The 26,352-nt window shown below is 47.4% G+C and overlaps 1 protein-coding gene across 2 annotated transcripts in view; it reads left to right on the top strand.

The window, feature by feature from the left end:
* Nucleotides 1-26,352, top strand: part of USH1G (USH1 protein network component sans) — a 305,716-nt gene that overhangs the window by 176,562 nt on the left and 102,802 nt on the right. The window contains exons 2-3 of one of the 2 annotated variants that reach the window (XM_077459598.1): nucleotides 22,341-22,724; nucleotides 25,098-25,937. In XM_077459598.1, the coding sequence (XP_077315724.1) occupies nucleotides 22,341-22,724; nucleotides 25,098-25,937 (1,224 nt within the window). Of the gene's footprint in view, nucleotides 1-22,340; nucleotides 22,725-25,097; nucleotides 25,942-26,352 lie in introns of those variants that run through there. The other variant, XM_077459599.1, reaches the window with a different exon arrangement.

Raw genomic sequence — 26,352 nt, 5'->3', positions numbered from 1 at the left:
ATTAGGTAATTTTTTAGCAAAAAATGCAGATTTTTACATGTGTGTGAAAATAGTCAGAATTGGCCCAGTGGTCAAGTGGTTTATTGAGCTTGAAGACCTGTATCTGCTTTCCGAGAGTGAGTCACCACACACTGCTATAGACAGTATATTCTTTCATACTGCCACTGGTACTTTCTAAAGAGTTATTGGGTTGGAAATAATCATGGAAGTGTTCATTGGCATTTGGAAAAAAGAAAATGCTTTAGCAAATTTGTATGACAGTTGTCTATGTTTAGTATGATTTTATATGTGTATTTTTAGTTTAATTGGTATTTTGTACAAAAGATGTGCTCTACTGATTACATTTAAAGGGCCTTCATAGCAAATAACAGAAGTGTTATGCAGTGAATATACAAGTAAACATTTTAGGCTAATATTAGAATAGAAACCAAATTGGCATAGCAGGGAGCAATATTGTCAACAGGCCTGGGTAATAGGCCTTGCCCTTAGGATCTACCCACAGCCAGGCTTTATACTGTATAGCAGTCATTGTATTGGCATGTGTATCATGATATCACCTGGCTGATTTCATGGTACCTGAATGCAGACAGCAAGTGATAGAGTGATGAGTAGGTAGGCAGTGGGCTTTTTCGGCCGATACAAATATGGGTTTCCCCAGAGAGTCTAAGAAGGTAGGCTCTGAGCTCTGATAACTGACTGTGTTGTACCTTGCAGGTTTGTCCTGTCGGTGACTACAAGGTGAAGGCAAATGAGACCAGCAACAATTTGACTGTCAGGCAAGGTGCCAAACTGGAAACTAGTCCAGAGCTAAGGACTATACAGTGAGATTATTGCCAGGCAAGGAGCAAGGAGCAGAGTAAGGAGCCAAGGTGCAGTCATAAACAATAGACAATGCTTGGGAAGCCAGTGACTGGAACTCAGATGCAGGAACACAGGAATCACACAAGCAAAAGAACTCAGGGACAAGACTAGGCACACAGCAGGATGTTCTGACAACATAGTGTTGTGGAAATTTTATGAAGATGTATTTTAATATGTATTGTCATAAGTGACTCTCAGTGTTAGTGTTCCCGCAGTCCACTCTAAAGAGCTGACTGGGGCAGACTGACTCTGGTTGAGATCTGTTTGGTAGTGAAAAGCTCCTTCGGGATGTAGAGAAGTGTTTGCGGAGTGGGGACTAGAAATGGACGAACTTCCGACGGGACGTTTCGCGAACGCGAACGCGGCCAAAAGTTTGCGAACCGCAAAGTTTGCAGCGGGCCCCATTGACTTCAATGGCAGGCGAACCTTAAAAACCTACAGGTCATATTTTCAGCCACAAAATACTTACTAGCTGTGCACACATAGTCCCACCACATGGCCACTGACATAACAAAAGTATGAAGTGAATCTGAAATCGACAACGACAAGCATTCTTTTTTTATCTGTGAAATTTTGACAATTTAGGACTCAGGAGCGCATGAAGGCAATGGAGGAGAGGAAAGGTCAGGGTAAGCTATGAAGAGGGTGCAGGAGATGATCACCAGCACCGTGATAGAGAGCACTGACACCAGCACCAAAATAGAGAGCACTGACACCAGCACCAGCACCGAGATAGAGAGAGAGCACTGACACAAGCACCGTGATAGAGAGCACTGACACCAGCACCATGATAGAGAGCACTGACACCAGCACCAAGATAGAGAGAGAGCACTGACACCAGCACCGAGATAGAGAGCACTGACACCAGCACTGAGATAGAGAGCACTGACACCACACCGGCACCGAGATAGAGAGAAAGCACTGACACCATCACCGAGATAGAGAGAGAGCACTGACACCAGCACTGAGATAAAGAGCACTGACACCAGCACCAGCACCGAGATAGAGAGAGAGCACTGACACCAGCACCGAGATAGAGAGAGAGCACTGACATCAGCACCATGATAGAGAGCACTGACACCAGCACTGAGATAGAGAGCACTGACACCAGCACCAGCACCGAGATAGAGAGAGAGCACTGACACCAGCACCGAGATAGAGAGAGAGCACTGACACCAGCACCGAGATAGAGAGCACTGACACCACACCAGCACCGAGATCGAGAGAGAGCACTGACACCAGCACCGAGATAGAGAGCACTGACACCACACCAGCACCGAGATAGAGAGAGAGCACTGACACCAGCACCGAGATAGAGAGAGAGCACTGACACCAGCACCATGATAGAGAGCACTGACACCAGCACCAAGATCGAGAGCACTGACACCACACCAGCACCGAGATAGAGAGAGAGCACTGACACCAGCACCGAGATAGAGAGCACTGACACCAGCACCGAGATAGAGAGCACTGATAGCAGCACTGATACCAGCAACTCGCTGCTGGGCCCCAAAAATATGACACCGCTCAACCCCTTCAAACAGGAGGGTACGGGCATATAGTACGGTGTGCTTTTTTTGGACAAGGAAGTGAGCCAAAGGTAGAAAAAAGGTCTGTGTGCTCAATTAAATAAATCGTTTATAGAGATATACATAGCTTACTGGTTACATGTGTTGAATTCCTCCGAGATCCATGCCTCATTCATTTTTATAAATGTGAGGTAGTCAACACTGTCGTGAGCTAGGCGAGTGCGCTTATCAGTCACGATCCCGTCTGCTGCGCTGAACGTCCTTTTGGACAGGACACTGGACAAGGGGCAAGCCAACAGTCCCATTGCAAATTGGGCAAGCTCTGGCCAGAGGTCAAGCCTGCCCACCCAGTAGTCCAGGGGTTCATCACTCCTCAGAGCGTCCACATCGGCCGTTAACCCGATGTAGTCGGACACCTGTCGGTCTAGGCGTTCCCTGATGGTGGATCCGGATGAGACCTGTCGATGGGTCGGCTGAAAGAATGACCTCATATCAGAAGTCACCAACACATCTTCAAACCGGCCTCTTCTTGCAGGCGCTGTTGGATTGGTACCCATAACTCTTTCTCTGGGAGTGGGAATTCCTCCTCTGCCAGCGCACGCAAAAGCAGAATGCAGCATTTCAAGAAGCAAGGCCTGGAAGTGCTTAATTCTGACAGCCCTCTGTGACGGTGGTAACATTTCCACCATTTTGTGTTTGGACCAGGGGTCTAAGTACGTTGCCACCAAGTACTGGCCCTTGACCCTTATGCTTTTTATACGGGGGTCCCTGTTAAAAATTTGCACTAAACTGGAAGCGGTGTGGTGGCCTGGCTCCTGCTCATCATCCAGGATAATGTCGTTCTCCCCCCATCCACGCACAACAACAGGGATCCCAGAAAGGTTTAAAGCATGCTCTTCTTGCTCCTCCTCATCCGCCCCAGCACCATCCTCCTCTGACTCCTCTTCAGACTCCTGTGGTTGACTTGTCTCAGATAGAGTAGCTCCCCCTGGGAATTCATCCAGCATTGCGACTTCCTCATCTTCCTGCTCCTGCTCCTCCACGGCTTGATCAATGACACGACACAATGCACGCTCCATAAAGAAGGCATAAGGTACCATGTCACTGATGGCGCCATGGCTGCCACTGGCCAGTTTAGTGATCTCATCAAATGGCCGTAGAAGTCTGCATGCATCGCACATGAGCAGCCACTGGCGCAGTAAAAAAAAACAAGATCCCCAGAACCGCAGAGTTCATACAGGTAGACGTTAACTGCACGTTTCTGCTGGAGCAGCCTATCAAGCATATAGAAGGTTGAGTTCCATCGCGTCGGGCAATCGCAAATAAGACGTTTGACTGGCAGATTGTGTCGCCGTTGAATGTCAGCAAGGCAAGCAATGGCCGTGTAAGATCTTCTGAAATGGGCCGGATTTTCCTTGCCTGCCGTAATATGTCCTGGACCCCAGGGTATTTGACAATGAATCGCTGCACGACCAAGTTTAAGACATGTGCCATGCATGGCATGTGTGTAATTTTGCCCTGTTTCAATGCGCTAAGCAGATTGGCACCGTTGTCACACACCACTTTACCAACTGTCAAATTGAGCGGTGTTAGCCACTGATCTGCCTGTGAACGCAAAGCTGAAAGGAGTGCCGGGCCAGTGTGGCTCTTGGCTTCCAGGCACAACAGACACAGCACAGCATGGCAATGTCTCACCTGGCATGTCGAATAGGTTCTGGGGAGCTTGGGCGGCGCGGGGGAAGAGACGCTAGCAGCGGAAAAGGAGGAGTCAGTCGAGGAGGAGATGGAGGAGGATGGAGTAGGAGGAGAAGAAGAGCCAGGCCTGCATGCAATCCGTGGTGGTAAAACCAAATCTACATGGGTACCACGGGTTACATGCTTGACGGGCGTCAGAAGGTTCACCCAGTGGGCAGTAAAAGTGATATACCTTCCCTGCCCATGTTTGCTAGACCACGTGTCTGTGATCAGATGTATCTTGGCACCGACACTGTGTGCTAGAGATACATTCACTTGCCGCTGAACATGGCCATATAGCTCTGGGATGCCCTTCTCTGAGAAATACTTCCTTCCTGGGACCTTCCACTGTGGTGTTCCAATGGCCACAAATTTTCGAAAGGCCTCCGAGTCCACCAGTTTATATGGCAGTAGTTGGCGGGCTATCAGTTCTGACAAGCCAGCCGTCAACCATTGGGCAAGAGGGTTATCTGGCGTCATCATTTTTTTACGCTCGAACATTTGGCCCACAGAAGCCTGCCTTTTTCCAGAAAAACATGAGCTTGGCATGATGGAAGGTGGAGTGGAGGACATTTGTGAGGAGAGAGGAGAAGGAGAAGTAGAAGACGAGGCTGGACGGTGAGAGCCTGCAGTGTGGCTTTGTGTGTTCCGTTGCTCCCACTGGGCTCGGTGATGGCAGCTCATGTGCCTTCTAAAGGTGGCCGTCCCTAGGTGAGTGTTGGGCTTACCGCGACTTATGTGTTGATTGCAAAGATTGCAGATGGCAACATTATTGTCAGCAGTGAACACGTTAAAAAAAGCCCATACTGTGGAGCCATGTTCCGGCGTCCTGGGAGCGCCAGATGTGACCGTACATGGTTGATGCCTCGCTCCTGATACATTAGAAGTCTGCTTTGTCCCTCCTGTGCAATGTATGTAGTGATGGACGAACTTCCGACGGGACGTTTCGCAAGCGGCCGATAGTTCGCGAACCGTAACGTTCGCGGCGGGCCCCATTGACTTCAATGGGAGGCGAACTTTGCAAACCTACAGGTCAAATTTGCAGCCACAAAATAATTACTAGCTGTGCAAACACAGTTCCACCACATGGCCAATGACATAACACATGTATGAGGTGAATCTGGGATCGACAACTACAAGCATTCTTTTTTTATATGTGAAATTGTTGTGACAATTCAGGACTGTGGAGCGCATGAAGGCAATGGAGGAGAGGGAAGGTCAGGGTAGGCAAAGAAGAGGGTGCAGGAGATGATCACCAGCAGTGTGACATACAGCACTGACACCAGCACCGTTATAGAGAGCACTGACATCAGCAGCGTGACATACAGCAATGACACCTGCACCGTGATAGAGTGATCTGACACCAGCACTGTGATAGAGAGCACTGACATCAGCAGCGTGACATAAAGCACTGACACCAGCACCGTGATATACAACACTGACACAGCACCGTGATAGAGAGCACTGACATGAGCAGCGTGACATAAAGCACTCACACCAGCACTGTGATATACAGCACTGACACCTGCACTGTAAGCAGCCCCAGCAGGATGTCAGCATAGCACAGGGATGGTGAGAGCCCCTCATAATATGCACAGCAGAGGTACAGCCCCAGGAGGAAGTCAGCACAGCACAGGGATGGTGGGAGCCCCTCATAATAAGCAGCCACAGGAGGATGTCAGCATAGCACAGGGATGGTGGGAGCCCCTCATAATAAGCAGCCCCAGGAGGAAGTCAGCACAGCACAGGGATGGTGGGAGCCCCTCATAATGAGCATAGCACAGGGATGGTGGGAGCCCCTCATAATATGCACAGCAGAGGTACAGCCCCAGGAGGAAGTCAGCACAGCACAGGGATGGTGGGAGCCCCTCATAATAAGCAGCCCCAGGAGGAAGTCAGCACAGCACAAGGATGGTGGGAGCCCCTCATAATAAGCAGCCCCAGGAGGAAGTCAGCACAGCACAGGGATGGTGGGAGCCCCTCATAATGAGCATAGCACAGGGATGGTGGGAGCCCCTCATAATATGCACAGCAGAGGTACAGCCCCAGGAGGAATTTAGAAAAGCACAGGGATGGTGGGAGCCCCTCATAATAAGCAGCCCCAGGAGGAAGTCAGCACAGCACAGGGATGGTGGGAGCCCCTCATAATAAGCAGCCCCAGTAGAAATATGACACTGCTCAACCTCTTCAAACAGGAGGGTACGGGCATATAGTATGGTGTGCTTTTTTTGGACAAGGAAGTGAGCCAAATGAAGAAAGAAGGTCTGTGTGCTCGATTAAAAAAATCGTTTCTAGACATATACATGGTCTACTGGTCACATGTGTTGAATTCCTCCGAGATCCATGCCTCATTCATTTTTAGAAATGTGAGGTAGTTAACACTGTCGTGAGCTAGGCGAGTACGCTTATCGGTCACGATCCCCCCTGCTGCGCTGAACGTCCTTTCGGACAGGACACTGGACGAGGGGCAAGTCAACAGTTCGATTGCAAATTGGGCAGCTCTGGCCAGAGGTCAAGCCTGCCCACCCAGTAGTCCAGGGGTTCATTACTCCTCAGAGCGTCCACATCGGATGTTAACCCGATGTAGTCGGACACCTGACGGTCTAGGCGTTCCCTGATGGTGGATCCGGATGACACCTGTCGATAGGTCGGCTGAAAGAATGACCTCATATCCGAAGTCACCAACACATCTTCAAACCGGCGTCTTCTTGCAGGCGCTGTTCGATTGGTACACGCAACTCCTTCTCTGGGAGTGGGAATTGCTCCTCTGCCAGCGCACGCAAAAGCAGAATGCAGCATTTCTCGAAGCAAGGCCTGGAAGTGCTCCATTCTGACAGCCCTCTGTGACGGCGGTAACATTTCCGCCATTTTGTGTTTGTACCGGGGGTCTAAGTACGTTGCCACCCAGTACTGGTCCTTGACCCTTATGCTTTTTATACGGGGGTCCCTATTAAAACACTGGAGCATGAAGGCCCCCATTTGCACTAAACTGGAAGCGGTGTGGTGGCCTGGCTCCTGCTCATCATCCAGGATAATGTCGTCCTCTTCATTCTCCTCTCCCCATCCACGCAGAACAGGGATCCCAGAAAGGTTTAAAGCATGCTCTTCTTGCTCCTCCTCATCCACCCCGGCACCATCCTCCTCTGACTCCTCTTCATACTCCTGTTGTTCACTTGTCTCAGATAGAGTAGCCCCCCTGGGAATTCATCCAGCATTGCGACTTCCTCATCTTCCCGCTCCTGCTCCTCCACAGCTTGATCAATGACACGACGCAAATGGGCGCAGAAGTCTGCATGCGTCACGCATGAGCAGCCACTGGCGTGGTGAAAAAAACCCCAGCTCCCCAGAACCTGTTCTGCCACAGAGTTCATACAGGTAGACGTTAACTGCACGTTTCTGCTGGAGCAGCCTATCAAGCATATAGAAGGTTGAGTTCCATCGCGTTGGGCAATCGCAAATAAGACGTCTGACCGGCAGATTGTGTCGCCGCTGAATGTCAGCAAGGCGAGCCATGGCCGTGTAAGATCTTCTGAAATGGGCCAAGATTTTCCTTGCCTGCCGCAAGATGTCCTGGACCCCAGGGTATTTGACAACGAATCGCTGCACGACCAAGTTTAAGACGTGTGCCATGCATGGCACGTGTGTACTTTTGCCCTGTTTCAATGCGCTAAGCAGATTGGCACCGTTGTCACACACCACTTTACCAACTGTCAAATTGAGCGGTGTTAGCCACTGATCTGTCTGTGAACGCAAAGCTGAAAGGAGTGCCGGGCCAGTGTGGCTCTTGGCTTCCAGGCACAACAGACGCAGCACGGCATGGCAACGTCTCACCTGGCATGTCGAATAGGTTCTGGGGAGCTTGGACAGCGCAGCGGAAGAGACGCTAGCAGCGGAAAAGAAGGAGTCAGCCAAGGAGGAGAGGGAGGAGGATGGAGTAGGAGTAGGAGGAGGAGAAGAAGAGCCAGGCCTGCATGCAATCCGTGGCGGTAAAACCAAATCTACATGGGTGCCACAGGTTACATGCTTGACGGGCGTCAGAAGGTTCACCCAGTGGGCAGTAAAAATGATATACCTTCCCTGCCCGTGTTTGCTAGACCACGTGTCTGTGGTCAGATGTATCTTGGCACCGACACTGTGTGCCAGAGATACATTCACTTGCCGCTGAACATGGCCATATAGCTCTGGGATGCCCTTCTCTGAGAAATACTTCCTTTCTGGGACCTTCCATTGTGGTGTTCCAATGGCCAAAAATTTTCGAAAGGCCTCCGAGTCCACCAGTTTATATGGCAGTAGTTGGCGGGCTATCAGTTCTGACAAGCCAGCCGTCAACCGTTGGGCAAGAGGGTTATCCGGCGTCATCATTTTTTACGCTTGAACATTAGGCCCACGGAAGCCTGCCTTTTTGCAGAAAAACGTGAGCTTGGCGTGATGGAAGGTGGAGTGGAGGGCACTTGTGAGGAGAGAGGAGAAGGAGAAGTAGAAGACGAGGTTGGACGGTGAGAGCCTGGAGTGTGGCTTTGTGTGTTCCGTTGCTCCCACTGGGCTCGTGATGGCTGCTCATGTGCCTTCTTAAGGCGGTCATCCCTAGGTGGGTGTTGGGCTTACCACGACTAATGCGTTAACTGCAAAGATTGCAGATGGCAACGCTATTGTCAGCAGCAGACACGTTAAAAAAAGCCCACACTGCGGAGCCATGTTCCGGCGTCCTGGGAGCGCCAGATGTGACCGTACATGGTTGATGACTCGCTCCTGATACATTAGCAGTCTGCTTTGTCCCTCCTGTGCAAAGTAAGTTATTCCTGCTTCTCCTCCCTATCTGCTGGTGCATATCTCCCTCTGAACTCCCCTCCTCTTCCTCTCTTGTGGGCACCCATGTGACATCACTAGACACGTCATCATCAACGTCACCTTCCCCACCACTATAAGTAGAGATCTCGGAGTAGGCAGCAACACCGGGGAACAACCTCCTCCTTGGGCTGATCTGGGTACTGTCGTCAGACTGCTGAGTGGCGGTTCTTGCTACCTCCTCTTCCTGATCCAATGCCAAGAGTGGCTGCGCATCAGAAATATCTTGATATGGATCGGAAAATAATTCCTGTGACTCAAGCAAAAGGTATGTGGTGGTGGTGGTGTTGTTGGTGGTAGTGTCTTTGGGGGTGCACATAGCAGAGAGGGAAGAAGAGGGTGCAGATCGAGAGGATGAGGAGGGTGCAGAAGAGTAAGGCTAAGTGAGCCACTCAACCAAGTCTGGTGCGTCCTTTAAAGTAATTGAACGCACCTTCTGCAACTTCCCACTTTGGCTCAAGCCTGTTGCTCCTGCCCTACCCCTACCAACCCTGCGGAAGGGCCTGCCTCTTCCTCTGCCTGTTATTTTTTAAATGACCCTGTGACAAAACTCTCAGTCCCTATACTGATAAAGGACTGCTGCAGAATAGGGCAGCAGTCAGCAGTAGTGCACCTCAACCCTATATATTGTGGACCTATACCAGTCCTTAAGGAATAGCAGACTGTACCTCACTCAACCCTATGTACTGTAGTACCCTAGACCTTACCAGTCCTTATAAGGACCTTTGTGGAACTAGTAGGTTGTGAATGATTAGCAGACTACCTCAGTCCCTATACTGATAAAGGACTGCTGCAGCAGTAGGGCAGCAGTCAGCAGTAGTGCACCTCAACCCCATATATTGTTGACCAATACCAGTCCTTAAGGAATAGCAGACTGTACCTCACTCAACCCTATGTACTGTAGTACCCTAGACCTTACCAGTCCTTATAAGGACCTTTGTGGAACTAGTAGGTTGTGAATGATTAGCAGACTGTACCTCAGTCCCTATACTGATAAAGGACTGCTGCAGCAGTAGGGCAGCAGTCAGCAGTAGTGCACCTCAACCCTATATATTATGGACCTATACCAGTCCTTAAGGAATAGCAGACTGTACCTCACTCAACCCTATGTACTGTAGTACCTTAGACCTTACCAGTCCTTATAAGGAGCTTTGTGGAACTAGTAGGTTGTGAATGATTAGCAGACTGTACCTCAGTCCCTATACTGATAAAGGACTGCTGCAGTATAGGGCAGCAGTCAGCAGTAGTGCACCTCAACCCTATATATTGTGGACCTATACCAGTCCTTAAGGAATAGCAGACTGTACCTCACTCAACCCTATGTACTGTAGTACCTTAGACCTTACCAGTCCTTATAAGGAGCTTTGTGGAACTAGTAGGTTGTGAATGATTAGCAGACTGTACCTCAGTCCCTATACTGATAAAGGACTGCTGCAGTATAGGGCAGCAGTCAGCAGTAGTGCACCTCAACCCTATATATTGTGGACCTATACCAGTCCTTAAGGAATAGCAGACTGTACCTCACTCAACCCTATGTACTGTAGTACCCTAGACCTTACCAGTCCTTATAAGGAGCTTTGTGGAACTAGTAGGTTGTGAATGATTAGCAGACTGTACCTCAGTCCCTATACTCATAAAGGACTACTGCAGCAGAAGGGCAGCAGTCAAGTATAATATTCTTTCTATATTTGGAAGAAAGAATATTATACGTGTACAAGCCTATTACCATACCAGTCCTGAAAAGAACCTTTGTGGACCTAATAGTAACAGCTAATGATTAAACTGACTGTCCCTGCTGCACACAGCGTCCTGTCCCTTTCTCTACACTGACAAAAGACACTCAGGCTGCTGCAACAATCACTAGCACAGCAGTGCCTCAAACCTATATCCTGAACTACATCTAACACCTAAACCATGATACCAGTCCTTAAAAGAACTTTTGTGGACCTAATAGCTAGCGATTTGGGTCACTGAAGTCTCTCCCTGCTCCACACAGCAACCTCTCCCTATAGTGACAGTAGAAAGAATGTAAAATGGCCCCCGGATCGGGTCTATTTATAAGTTAGGGGGAATGTCCAAGTGTCCATGTGCTGTAATGTCTCAATTGGCTGTCCTGTACCCCATGATGGATGTGTCATCATAGGTCAAAGTTCTTTTACACAGTAAACACGAAAGTCCGCCGGGCGAATGGCGGCAATAGTCCGCCGATCGGGCGGACGACGAACAGCCGAAATTCGCTGCGAAACGACCGCCGGGGGAACCGTTCGGCCATCCCTAAATGTATGTTCTTCCTGCTTCTCCTCCCTATCTGCTGGTCCAGATCTCCCTCTGAACTCCCCTCCTCTTCCTCTCTTGTGGGCACCCACGTGACATCACTAGACACATCATCATTGACGTCACCTTCCCCACTGCTATAATTAGAGATCTTGGAGTAGGCAGCAACAGCGGGGACCAACCTCCTCCTTGGGCTGATCTGGGTACTGTCATCAGACTGCTGAGTGGCGGTTGTTGCTACCTCCTCTTCCTGATCCACTGCTAAGAGTGGCTGCGCATTGGAATTGTCTTGATATGGATCGGAAAATAATTCCTGTGACTCAAGCGGAAGGTATATGGTGGTGGTGGCGGTGTTGGTGGTAGTGTCTTTGGGGGTGCACACAGCAGAGTGTGAAGAAGAGGGTGCAGATCGAGAGGATGAGGAGGGTGCAGAAGAGTAAGGCTGAGTGAGCCACTCAACCAAGTCTGGTGCGTCCTTTGACGTAATCGCACCTTCTTCAATTTGCCACTTTGGCTCAAGCCTGTTGCTCCTGCCCTACCCCTACCACCCCTGCGGAAGGGCCTACCTCTTCCTCTGCCTGTCATTTTTTAAATGACCCTGTGACAAAAGTCTCTAGAGAAATGCAGTATGTATGTGGAAGAAGGTATATAACACCAGCTTCAATCTGTCGTTTTTGGGGGCCACTGGTCTATCACACCAGTTATAATATTTTTTTTTATTGCGTTTTTTTTTACTCTTTGTATTATCGCTGCAGAACTGCTCAGCAGTCACAATGCTGCACAGTGGAAATGCACTATACTATGCTTTCTATATGTGCAAGTATTTTATACGTGTATTGCACACCTATATACTGCACACCAAATAGTACACCTATACCAGTCCTTAAAAGGACTTTTGTGGACCTAGTAGCTAGTGATTTGCAGACTGTCCCTCAGTCCCTACATGGATAAAAGACAGCTGCAGAAATGAGCAGTAATCTGCAGCACAGCAGTGCACCAGCACCCTATATATTGTACACCTGTATCAGTCCTTAAAAGGACCTTTGTGGACCTAGTAGCTAGTGATTTGCAGACTGTCCCTCAGTCCCTACACTGATAAAAGACTGCTGCAGAAACGAGCAGTAATCTGCAGCACAGCAGTGCAACAACTCCCTATATATTGTACACCTATACCAGTCCTTAAAAGGACCTTTGTGGACCTAGTAGCTAGTGATTTGCAGACTGTCCCTCAGTCCCTACACTGATAAAAGACTGCTGCAGAAACGAGCAGTAATCTGCAGCACAGCAGTGCACCAGCACCCTATATATTGTACACCTATAACAGTCCTTAAAAGGACCTTTGTGGACCTAATAGTAATAGCTAGCTAGTGATTAAACTGACTGTCCCTGTTCCACACAGCGTCCTATCCCTACACTGGCAAAAGACAGCTGCAATCACCAGCACAGCAGTGCACTGAACTCTATAGACTGTACTACACCTATACCAGTCCTTAAAAGGACTTTTGTGGACCTAATAGCTAGTGATTTGTGTCACTACAGTCTCTCCCTGCTCCACACAGCGTCCTGTCCCTACACTGACATAAGACAGAATGTAAAATGGCCGCCAGATCAGGTCTATTTATAAGGTAGGGGGAATGTTCAATTGTCCATGTGCTTAAATGTCTCAATTGGCTGTCCTGTACCCCATGATGGATGTATCATCATGGGTCAAAGTTCTTTCACACTGTAAACACATATGTCCGCCGGGCGAACAGTGCCGATAGTCCGCCGGGCAAACCGCAAACTGCAAACACGCAAAATTTGTGGCGAACCGACCGCCGGGCAAACCGCGAGGACATCCCTAGTGGGGTCATGTCCACCAGCTAAGGGCCCCTGTGTGATGCACAGAACGACCGTCTGGTGGGATTGTGTTCGCTCTGCAAAGAAATTATCGGTTTAACATGTGTGCGCTCGTGTCACCCCTGTATGCCTGATCAACATATTTGTGGTGCCATAAGCAAACACCTGCAGATAATCTCTCGTCCACAAAGACAGTAGTATAGTCTGGGTATGCCTTGTTCTCTGAACAGTGCAGACTAAGGATTCACAAACATATAATAAGAACGGGATTCTTTGAATTGTTGTGGTCGGGAGAAGTGTTCATAGTTTCAGGCTTCCTGTGATCAGAGACAGGAAGCCTGCACACAGGGAAATTGTACACATTCTTCCCACCGCCCTTTACATCAGAGTACCCCTTTACATTAGATGACCCCACCACAGTCCCTCTTTACATTAGATGTCCCCATCATAGTCCCCCTTTACATCAGTTGTCCCCATCAGAGTCCTCCGTTACATGAGTTGTCCCCATCATAGTCCTTCTTTACATCAGTTGTCCCCATCAGAGTCCCCCTTTATATCAGATGTCCACATCAGAGTCCCGCTTTCCATTAGATGTCCCATCAGAGTCCCCCTTTCCATTCGAAGTCCCATTAGAGTCCTCCTTTACATCAGATGTCACCATCAGAGACCTCCTTCACATTAGATGTCCCCATCAGAGTTCCCCTTTACATTAGAGGTCTCATCAGAGTACCCCTTTACAGCAGGTGCCCCCCTTTACACCAGGGGTCCCAGTCAGAGTCCCCCTTTACAACAGGTGTCCCCATCAGCATCCCCCTATACATCAGGTGCTCTCATCAGAGTCCCCCTATACATCAGGTGTTCTCATCAGAGTCCTCTTATACATCAGGTATCCCAATCAGAGTTCCCCTTTACAGCAGGTGCCCCCCATTACCCCAGGGGTCCCAGTCAGAGCCAATGAAAGAGTCAGGGCTGCAGAGCTGGGGGTGTGTCTCTGTGTAACTCCAGGAAGTGAACAGGCAGAAGCTTCAGCTGCCCACAGTTAAAATGGATGCAGCCAGACTTAGTGAAAGGAGATTTCTACTATTTGGCAAGTAGAGGATCACAGTATATATAAAATAATATGTAAAGTGGTTGGAGGGAAGCTTTGGAATGACAAAGATGTTTTTATTACAAATTATGTTAGCAGACTGCAGTTTCTCTTTAACCACTTATGGACCGGAAGATTTACCCCCATAATGACCTGGCCATTTTTGTGATACGACACTGCGCCACTTTAACTGACAATTGCACGGTCGTGCAACATTGTACCCAAAATTTCACACAAATAGAGCTTTCTTTTGGTGGTATTTGATCACCTCTGCTGTTTTTATTTTTTGCACTATAAACAAAAAAAGAGAAACAATTAAAAAAAAAAAAACAACAACAATATTTTTTTACATTTTGCTATAATAAATATCCAATTTTTTAAAAAAAAACAATTTTTTTCATCAGTTTAGGCCAATATGTATTCTTCTACATATTTCTGGTTAAAAAACTTAATATCTGTATTTCCTGTGTGGGTTTAGTCCCGCCTCCTTTACCCTATAGGACGACACTCCCATAAATCTTTGCTCCCTGCCACAGGCCGTGTTCTTTTTTTGTCCTCCTTCATAGGACTTAACATGTGTCTTTTTACCCTGAAGACTTACTTTTTTCTGCATTATGGACCGGCCGTGCGACTTGGAAGTCGCAAATTTCCAATAAGCTCTAGCTACTAGCGGAGTATGGAAAAGGGGCATATGGAAGAGGCGCTGAAGAGGTGTATGCCTAGTCACTGACAGGTGAAACCGCGTTTGAAGTCGTGAACCTTGCTACTAGCAGGTGACTGTTTGCCCCATCTTCCCCTCCTCCTCCTCTCAGAAGTCCGGCATGTGTGGGGACCTACCTCGGCTGGTGTCCGTCTACTGGAGTGGTGAGCCGTTTTCTTTCCATGGCAGCCTGTATTTGTTTTGTTTGCTTTCTTTTTGTGTGCAGTGTCCCTTCGTTTTTTCTTTCCCCATACAGCGCCGTGCGTTGTATCTGGCTTGTTTGGGCGGCTGGTTTCCGTGCGTTCCAGCCGCCCAGTTACTTCCTCGTTCCGCCGCTCGTTCGTTCTGCGCATGCGCGGGACCGGAGCGAGGACGAGGCTTGGTTCGCGCATGCGCGATGCGGGCTTCGCGCATGCGCACTAGCGTTTTAGTGACGAAAATCGTTACGTCATTATGGCGGCGAATTTAAAAACGGAAAACAGCTGGTAGTATCCCTGGGATGTTTGTGAAGCCTGCAGCATCATCCCTGAGCTTTGATTCTTCTGTTTCAAGGTATGTGTCTTTATGGGATCAGTTTGTTCTCTGCCTCCTTGCTGTTTTTCTGTATTTAAATTAGGCTGTTTTTTCTCCAGCCCTGATGGATCCTGTGGATACCTCACCGCCTGCTAGTGGCCAGCCCCCTCGGAGAAGGTACTTCTTTTTGGGATTACCTGCCGGGGGGGGGGAAGCAGTGGAACATTAGGGAATGTTCCACTAACACTGCTGGTTTGTTCTACAGCCCTTCTAGGTCTACTCAACGACAAAGTTCTCACCGAGGAAGTGATTCGTCTAAATCCCACCGCCGGCATTCCTCTTCCAGGTCCAGACGACATGATTCTCCTGCGAGAACCAGTCTCCGTAGCCGGGAATCTTCCCGCCCTTCAACAGCTCGCCCAAGTCTCGGAGCTGAAGGTGTATGCTGGGGGTGCAAGACGCAGGTTCCTGCTGACAAGTCCCTTTGTGATGACTGTTATATCAAAGCGACAGGTGAAACTCTGACCAACAGCTAAGGTCTATGGTGGAAAGATTGGTTAAGGACAGTCTTAAGAAGTTTGAAGCCCCCCAGTTGTCTCCTATAGAGTCTCCAAGGTCCCCGGGGAGGGAGGCTCAGGCCCAGGACACTTGGGATTCCTCGTTGCCTAGCCATCCATCTGCTGTCCTTTCAGAAAGTGAATCTGAGGAGGAAGAGTCTGGTTCAGGTTTTGACTTTGCCCTGCTCCCTCCCTTGGTCAAAGCCATTAAGGAAACACTGAACTGGGAAGAGCCGGTAGTGGCCCCAGCAAAACAAAGAAAATTTTTCAAACAATTGAAGAAAGAGCGTATTAGCTTCCCCTTCCTCTCAGAACTGGGAGAAGTGATTTCAGACGAATGGAGTAAGGTAGAGAAAAAGAATTCTCTTCTTTCTAAAATTCAGAGACTTTATCCTTTCAAGGAAGAAGAGGTTAAGAATTTGGAGTCTCCCCCTCTAGTGGACGCAGCGGTAATGCGATTGGGCAGGCATGTGACCCTTCCCCTGGAAGACACAGTCTCCTTTAAGGACGCTCTGGACAGGAGAATTGATTCCGACCTAAAGCGGATCTACCTTACGGCTGGCATGGCCTGTAAGCCGGCTTTGGCCTTAGCGGCTCTGTCTAGAGCAATGGTGGTTTGGTACAATAATGTTGATGATTCACTCAGGAATGTTTCTGAAGATCTGGCCAGGAGTTCTCCCATTCAGGAGATGAGATTGGCTTCAGCTTTCCTGGGAGAAGCCTCGATCGACATTATCCGTCTGGTGGCTCAAGTTATGCTCTCATCTGTAACTGCCAAGCGTGCCCTTTGGCTCCGTCCTTGGTTGGCCGATCCTGCCTCTAAGCAGGTTTGGTGTCGTATTCCTTTTGACGGTTCTTCCCTTTTCGGCAATAAGCTGGATAGTGCCATAACTCGAGCCACTGGGGGAAAGTCGGGGTTTCTTCCCCAGGATAGACGCCTGCAGAGTCAAAGAAGATCGTTCCCTAGGAAGCAGGTTCAAGATCGTGCTAGGGAGGCACACACTTACAGGCCTGGACGAGAATTTTCCAGATCTTGGAGGTCCAGGCAGACATCTCTCAAGAAGTCTGCGAAAAGCAGTTCAATGGGGGAGAAGGAGCCGACTAAGTCCTTTTGAGATCAAGCCCGTCCAGGCGGTCCGGGTAGGAGCACGTTTGTTCCACTTTCGGCACGTTTGGGCGGCCTTGATCCAGGATTTTTGGACCGTCAAGACGGTTTCCTCCGGACACACGTGGACGTTCAGCAGTGTACCCAAACTCAAATGTGTTCCCACATCCATTCCAAAATCGGAAGAAAAAAGACAAATTCTTTTAGCTTACATAAAATCTTTATTGGATCAAGGCGCCGCTATTCCTGTTCCAGATGTCCAGCGCGGCAGGGGAATGTATTCACCTCTTTTCCTGGTCCAGAAGAAGAACGGTACATGGAGACCCGTAATAGACCTGACGCATCTAAATTGCTACATAAAAAAGGAAAAGTTCAAGATGGAAACACTTTCCACAATTCAACATTCAGTTCAGCCAGGGGACTGGCTTGTCTCAATAGACCTCAAAGACGCCTATTTTCACGTCCCAGTGGCCACGGAGTTCCAACAGTTCCTTCGTTTTTCCATTGGCCAGTTCCATTTACAGTTTACTTGCCTTCCTTTCGGACTGTCAACCTCCCCTCGCACTTTCTCGAAAGTCCTTCTGGCAGTTGTAGCCTTGTTGAGAATCAGAAAGATCCGGATTCATCATTATCTAGACGATCTGCTTCTTCTCGCTCAGGACAAGGATTGTCTCTTGAGCCACAGGGATCAAGTCATTACAACCCTCAAAGAATTTGGTTGGCTCCTAAATTTAGAGAAGAGCCAGTTGGTTCCTACACAGTCTCTCGTGTTCCTTGGCGCTCTGTTCAACACGGCAAGAGGTACCATCTCTCTACCCGAGGAGAAGATTGCAGTAATACGAGACAGGATCCACCTAGCTCTCTCCTCATCTCGTCTCAGTGCTCTTCATTGCCTAAAGATCATTGGCACCATGGTGTCTACTATACCAATGGTGAAGTGGGCACAATGGAGGATGCGCCCCTTTCAGGTGGGGTTTCTCCGTCAATGGTCGGGAGAGAAGGCCCAGTCCATCGAAGTTACTCAGACCATGAGAGGTTCCCTCCTTTGGTGGCTTCGTCGGGAGAATCTACTGAATTGTCATTCTCTTCTGCCAATCAAATGGATCTCAGTGACATCAGATGCCAGCAACAAAGGCTGGGGGGCACATTGTCTGTCGGAAGTGGCTCAGGGCATTTGGGACTTTCCCTCTCGGGGAATAGTGTCGAATGTGTTGGAACTACGAGCAGCCTTCCTAGCGCTGTTGGCATTTCCGCATCTGATAGTGGGTGCATCCGTAGTCCTCAGGCTGGACAATACAACTGCGGTCGCATATGTGAGGAAGCAAGGGGGCACCAGAAGTCGGTCTTTGCTGAAGGAAGTGGATCCAATAATGCGTTGGGCCCAGAGGAATCTGTCCAACCTAACAACAGCCTATGTACCCGGAGTCCTCAATGTCCAGGCGGACTTTCTTTCACGAGTCCACTTGGACAAAATCGAGTGGACCCTTCACGAAGAAGTGTTCCAGTGGGTTCTATCCCTGGGAATGTCTCCAGAAGTGGATCTATTCGCCTCTCGTTTCAACAAGAAGCTAACAAGGTTCTATTCAAGGTTCAAGGATCCGCAGGCCTACGGGATAGATGCCCTAACAGAACAATGGCGATTCCACAAGGCATATGCCTTCCCTCCAACACCAATCATCTTCCAATTTCTGAAGAGACTCAGATGGGAAGGAGTAGAAGTATTGGCAATAATTCCGTACTGGCCCAACAGGCCCTGGTTTCCTCTCCTGTCCCTGCTCAGCTTTCGGGACCCGGTTCCTCTTCCGTCCAGGCGGGACCTTCTCTCCCAGGGGTCGGTTCTCCATCCATGTCCGGCTCAGCTCCGGTTGAAGGTCTGGTTCTTGAGAGGGGAAGGCTGGAAGCTCTAGGGTGTCCTAAGGAAGCCATCCCCACTCTCCTAAGTGCAAGGAGAAGAAGCACTAATAAAGTGTATGAACGAATCTGGGCCAAGTTCGTTTATTATATGTCCTCCAGAACCAGTTCCTATGTTTCACCCACAGTTCAAGATGTGTTGGGGTTCCTGCAATCAGGTCTGGACTTACCGTTATCAGTTAGCTCCCTTCGGGTTCAAGTTTCAGCTATTTCTGCTTTTACAGGGGTTCAGTCATGCTCTTATTCAGCAGTTTTTTAAGGGTGCTGTAAGATTGAGACCCCAAAGAAAACCCAGGTTCCCTAAATGGGATCTACCCCTAGTCTTGGACTTCTTTTCTCTGCTCAGTAAGGATCTCTCCATCCGAGAACTTACCTTGAAAACCGCGTTCCTGGTGGCGGTCACCTCAGCGAAACGAGTTTCGGAAATTCAAGCTCTGGGAGTCAAGGAGCCTTTCCTAACCTTTTTTCCGGACAGAGTGGTCCTAGTTCCAATGTTGGGGTCAAACCCTAAGGTCACTTCGGTTTTTCATGATAATCAGGAAATCTCTCTACCCTTATTCAGATCCTCGGATTCCTCAGATATTCATCCTCTTGACGTTGGACGCTCTTTAAAGCTCTACTTGGAAGCTACAGCTCCGTTCCGACAGTCGGACTTCCTGTTCGTTCTGTTCTGTGGAAAGAACAAGGGCACTAGAGCATCAGTCAGGGCAATTGCAGCATGGATAGTTCAAGCGATCCAGTGGGCATACAGAGAAAAGGGCTTGGCTCCTCCTCAGGCAGTGACGGCACATTCGACCAGAAGTCTTTCTACCTCGTGGGCAGCTTCTCGCCATGTGGCTCCTGACGTGATATGCAGGGCAGCCTCATGGTCTTCCATTCACACCTTTATGTCTCATTATTGTGTTGAGCCAGCGGCTTTATCCTCAGTTGATTTTGGAGTTAAAGTTTTGTCAGTTGACGGTGTCAAATAAATCTTTGTTAAGCAGCATTTCTTGCCCACCCGGGTGTGTCTTGGCGAGTTATTTCCCACACGTAGGCTGCCATGGAGTCTGTCAGGAAAACGGAAAATTTATGTCAAATACTTACCGTAATTTTCCTTTCCTGATGGACTCCATGGCAGCAGGAGTTCCCTCCCAAATGGCTGGAGTAGGATAGTTACCGAACATGGCCTGTGGCAGGGAGCAAAGATTTATGGGAGTGTCGTCCTATAGGGTAATGGAGGCGGGACTAAACCCACACGTAGGCTGCCATGGAGTCCATCAGGAAAGGAAAATTACGGTAAGTATTTGACATAAATTTTCCGTTATTCTTTGGTTTGTGCAAAAGTTATAGCTTCTACAAAATAGGGGATTTTTTTTTACTAGTAATGGCGGCTATCTGCGATTTTTAGCAGGACTGCAACATTGCGGCGGACAGATCGGACGCTTTTGACACATTTTTGGAACCACTGACATTTATACAGCGATCAGTGCTATAAAAATGCACTGATTACTGTGTAAATGTCACTGGCGGGGAAGTGGTTAACACTAGGAGGCAATCAAGGGGTTAAATGTGTTTGATCATGTGTGTTTTTAACTGTGGGGAATTAAACTGACTAAAGGAGGGGACATATCGCTGTTCCTAATTACTGGGAACAGACGATCTGTCTCTACTCTCCTGCCAGAATGGGTATTTGTATGTTTACATACACAAATCCCTGTTCTGGCTCTCGTGCCCGCAATCGTGGGTGGCCGGCAGACATTGTGGCCGCCGGCCACACATGCACCATTTTACTCGCTTTTACTTTTCCTTCCACTTCACAGTTATGTGTCACTTTGTGTTGCTCTATCATATAAAATCCCAATAAAATACGTTTAAATTTTTGGTTATAACAAAATGTGTAAAATCTCAAGGGGTGTGAATACTTTTTCTAGGCACTGTACCTCCTCCACAAGTTTTTGCCTTGTTCACAGCACCACATCTCCTTCAGCAGCTGTGGCTGTAAATACAACCCTGTGACAGTGCCTGTATCTTCTCTCTCCTCTCTGGCTGTGACGTTCTACATAATTCACTTCCATCTGAAGAGAGGGGAATGACAGCTGCAGTATGAGGGCAGCCATGACAGCCTGGTCAGCATAGCTGTCATCTGGGGAATGTCATTGTCTGGCCTGGGGCTACATATACTTCACTGGAACTGATTTATCAAATAGTAATGTAGGTAAAAATAGTGTTTAGGGCTCAGTATTAATACAGTGGAACCTTGGATTATGAGCATAATCCGTTCCAGGAAAATGCTTGTAATCTAAAGTACTCGCATATCAAAGCGAGTTTCCCCATAGAAGTCAATGGAAACAAAGATAATTAGTTCCGCATTGACTTCTATTGCATGCAATACCGCATGTGGCCAGAGGTGGGGGGTGTCGGAGAGCCCCGGAAATACTCGGAAAGGCTCAGAAACACTCGGGCACAGAGTATTTCCAAGTGTTTCCGAGTGATTCCCAGTGTCACCATTGCCTCCTCACCTCTAGCCAAATGTGGTACTGCACACCCCATTGGCTTTAAAACTGCTCGTTTTGCAAGACAACACTCGCAAACCCAGTCCGGATTTTTTTTTAAACGTTGCTCGTCTTTCAAATTGTTCGTTAACCGCATTACTCGTAAACCAAGGTTCCACTGTAAATCCATCTGTATTCTTTCTATAATTTGAATACTCTGCTTTCTTTGTATGTACTTACTACTATTCTAGGAAAAGCTAGACTTAAACTGGATGTAAACCTCTGCAATGAAAATCGAACAATGCATATCCTTCTATAGTGTGTACTCGATTTCTGACAGTCTATCTTGACACCACAGAATCCCAGGAGATACCCTACCCCCATTTCCAGGCACGTAACAAGACATTGACAGTCTCAATTGTGCATGTTTCCCTATAAGTGAGTGTAGAGGGCGATGTGTCTATACCCCCTGCCTTCTGGAGCAAAGAAAAAGCCTTTGATCTGTATGTTTTAGAAGGCTGTAAAAAAGCAAGTGCTGCAGATAAACAGGTCCAACGTATGTAGGGGGTTAGTTTAATCCCTGGGCTAGGCTATATGTAAGGGATTGCAACCACTTTAAATAGAAAACATACATAGCTACATAGCTACATAGCTATGGACATTACAAATTTGGGTAACATTGCAGCCATCTGCAGCCATCTGCACAAGATTAATACTAGTATAAAAACAAGAGCCATTCAGTAGACAGTTTGTGTATTTTAAGTGAGTTTTAATGCAAATGTCATATCTGACTGGAACGTACCTCTATCAAAAAAACTAATCATAAATAATTCTAAGAAGGGTCATCCTGTTGGATGGCTCTTTGTAATCTATGTTCCTCATTTTAATCTCCATTGTTGTGTCTCTTTTAGGGGGGATCCAGATAAATGGGACATTTGGGGAAACACCCCTTTGCATCTGGCTGCTGCCAATGGGCATCTGAATTGCTTGTCCTTTCTGGTGTCTTTCGGGGCCAACATCTGGTGTCTGGATAATGACTACCACACGCCATTAGATATGGCTGCCACCAAGGGCCACATGGAGTGCGTGCGTTATCTGGATTCCATTGCAGCCAAGCAGACTGGTTTAAATCCCAAGCTGGTTTCCAAACTGAAGGACCGTGCTTTCCGTGAGGCAGAAAAACGCATTCGTGACTGTGCAAAACTGCAACGCAAGCATCACGTGCGGATGGAGAGACGTTATCGAAAAGAGATGTCTGACCGTTCCGATACCATGAGCTTCTCCAGCTTTTCCAGGTACAGTACCTGAATATATACCCTCTTCTACTGTAATTATGTTACTCTGCAATGTGTGCTATACTGCTCCATAGAGAATAATAATAAAAAAACGGGTTTGTGGCAGCTTGGGTGGTTCTTCAGAAGATGTGGATTAAATAATGCTAGCCATGCCAAAGGATTTGTCATTTTGAGCATTCGTGTGATAGGAGGAATGTGCACCAGGAGCAGTCTGTAAACAGCTATCACATATAAAATGTGAAGAATAATGACCCCTCTACAAGAGAATCTACTGGCAACAACTCTCCATGGTGCTGAAACTGTGTTTGTATACAGCTAAAACACTTGGGGGTCAATTTATAATACATGTGTTGCACGAATGTCAGAAACATTCTTGCAAACTGAACAAAATTTCACCATACTGTGTTTTTGAATAACTTAATCCCTGTATCATCAGCTCCATCTAAATGCAGTATAATTTCCTATATTCCCTATACTGCATTTTGTCAACTAGATGGAGTTAATGATATGTGGAATGAATCTGTTCAAAAACATGCAGTGACATTTAGTTCAGCTTGAACGAATGTTTCTGACATTTCTGCAACAAATGCTTTAAAAATAGATCCGGAAAGTTTTATATCATGTAGATCAGGGGTGCCCAACCAGTGGCCCGGGGGCCACATGTGGCCCGCGGAGCCCTCTGATGTGACCCGCGACCTCCTGCTCTGGGATAGAATAGAATGAATACTGTTATTAAAGCTCAGTTTATTACTAAAATCATAGTGTATATATGGGCATATCTTTTCTGCAGTGGTTACTGGACTGCTTTCAAACTGATCCGCAGGTGCAGAGCAATTTACCTGCGGGTTACCTGCACTGAGCCATAGACTTCTATTATTACCTGTGAGTTTGGGGAGCTTTATGAAAGTGCACCAAACCTACAGAATATAATAGAAGTCTATTGCAAACTGCAGAAAAGAGGGTAAACCGCAGTGCATCAGTGTGAAAGCAGCCTTGGACCCCTTTCACAGGGTCAGTCCGACATTCCGAACAACTGGACCCTCCATTCACCTCTAAGTAGTGGCAGACATAAACCGACTTGTGCTCTACCTCCAATACAATCCGCTAAAAAGTATCGTGGGCTGCGTCCGTGTCCGCTGTCCAAATGCAGCTTTCACACAGACAGGCCATCTCCCGCTCATTGTGGCCTGCGACCGGTTACCAAGTCGCTTAAGTGGCCCTCGCTCTTCAAAAGGTTGGGCACCCCTGATGTAGATGGTTACTCTACTTCTAACCAGTTCACTGTGCATGTAAGCAAAGCAAATTGACACCAACAGTATTGATAAAATCTTTGTATGTATTAGTGGATAACTCCTGCGCTACCAAATAACACTTAATAACTCTCAAATTATACCAATAAAATAAACATAGTTGATTAACCAAATAATGATGTGTGGGTTGCTGCAGGCACAAAATTGTGTTTGCACAAATGAAATGTAAATAACCCCTTCACAAATGTAAATAACCCCTTAACAACTGGGGTCTACATAGAGGAACAAACATCCCACGGGATCTGAGGCCGCACAGGTGGGTGGCCAAGGAAAGAATGTGAAGACCGTGGGTAATGTAGGGAACTCCTGTTGATAATAGCGGCCTCAGCTCCCGTGGGATGTTTGTTCCTCTATGGCGCCCCAAGTTGTTAACAACATCTTATTACTACTATATATCCAATTTACCTGTAGGTATGAGCATTCGGTAATACTCTACCTTACCTTCGTTCTCTCTTTCCTTATGTCCAGCATCTGTTCATTTTGCATTCCTCTCTCTGTTACAGATCTTTGCATTTGTAACTGCTCCTGATGAGTGGATAAAACTCCACGAAACGCATAGAGCCCTGCCTTATGCTACATCACATAATAATGCGATTTTGAGATTCCACATTACAAATGTTATTCATTTTTATGGTTTTCTATTATGATTATTAACAGAATTATGTTGACCATGAACCCTTACAATTATACTATCATATACCAATGTATCTATTATCCCTAGATTGGTTGTGAATTATGTTATTACCATGCATAATACATTGTTAAGGTGTTCTTTATTTTACAGTGTTATTCTTTTAATCAATGTATATTCTCTTGGAATCCTTTATCACATGTTTTTACAATTTTTATTCCTTAGCTGTGCTTCATTTAAAGTCCCAACCCTTTCCTTCTATTGATGTTAGAACAATAGGGATGCAAGCGAGTGAATCTACCCATTCATTTCCTCATGTAAAGTCCCATAACCCCTCCCCCCTTTCCTTTTAAGAAACAGGTGCATTATAATACAGCTGCAATGAATCTAAAAGTGTGATCATAGTAATCCCTTGTCTGTTTCTTTTCCCAGCTCAGTGAGCCAGCGCCTCCCCAGTGCCACATTACTTGCCACCATGCCATATTCCCACACTGCGGGCACCACAAAGGGCAAATCAAAGGTGCAGAAGAAACTGGAGAAACGGAAGCAGAATGATGGAACTTTTAAGATATATGAGGATGGTCGGAAGAGTGTGCGCTCACTTTCTGGACTTCAGTTAGGAAATGATGTCATGTTTGTGAAGCAAGGCACCTATGCCAGTCCCCGGGATCGAGGCCGACAACATCTCCGGGATATGTTTGTTCATGAGGAGGATTCGTTATCAAGGGCTGTCAGTGACCCTGGACTACATGTGGATTCTGCTCACTCTGAAGTCAGCACTGACTCTGGACATGATTCCCTTTTCACCAGACCAGGTCTTGGCACTATGGTTTTTAGGAGGAACTATCTGAGCAGTGGGCTGTTTGGAGTAGGCAGGAAGGAGGAAAATGAACATACCATGCAAAGGGAGCTTGTGAAGCTGCGGAGTAGACTCAAACGTTCTTCAAGTTTGGATGATAGTATTGGCAGTGCCCGTAGCCTGCAGGAGAGAAATGAGCAGGAGCTGCCATGGGAAGAAGAGGAGTTAGGGTTTGATGATGAAGAGGAACCTGACACCAGCCCCCTAGAGACTTTTTTGGCATCGCTGCATATGTCAGAGTTTTTTACCCTTTTGCAGGGTGAGAAGATTGATCTGACAGCTCTGACACTTTGCTCCGACAATGACCTTAAGGGTATACACATTCCCTTGGGACCTCGCAAAAAAATACTAGAGGGTATCCAGAGGAGAAAACAGGCACTAGGTAGACCCCAATCAATAGGAGATACTGAGCTGTAAGTATTTCAATGATCAAAAACATTCTTGAATGATATACTGTATTTTTATCTTAAGCGATGATGGTAAATTATATTTTGGTAGTTGTTCTAAAGAAGCATTGCTGGAGTATTCAACCAAACTTTGGTTTCCAGCAGGAAAACTTTACATACGATCAGTAAATTAGGATGAGTTTATGTTATAAACACCATCAGTAGCCTCAGAAGTAGTAAGAGCTAAACACTGTTCATAAGTCCATATAATGACAGTTTGATTGGGCTCAGAGCAGCTCCTCAGCCGATTGAAGGTTATCTATAATAGAGTAAAATAGACCACAGAGGGCACTTAAAAGCGTAAGTTAGTATTTTTCATTAAAGGGATTTTAAAGGAAAAAATAACAAAGACTAATAAACATGTTATACTTACCTACTCTGT

This window comes from Lithobates pipiens, unplaced genomic scaffold (genome assembly GCF_037356315.1).
Source record: "Lithobates pipiens isolate NorthernLeopardFrog02 unplaced genomic scaffold, aLitPip1_a1.2 Scaffold_28, whole genome shotgun sequence".
NCBI classification, from domain to species: domain Eukaryota; kingdom Metazoa; phylum Chordata; class Amphibia; order Anura; family Ranidae; genus Lithobates; species Lithobates pipiens.
Note: the sequence above shows the minus strand (reverse complement) of the source record. Positions and strands in the feature narration are given on the sequence as shown.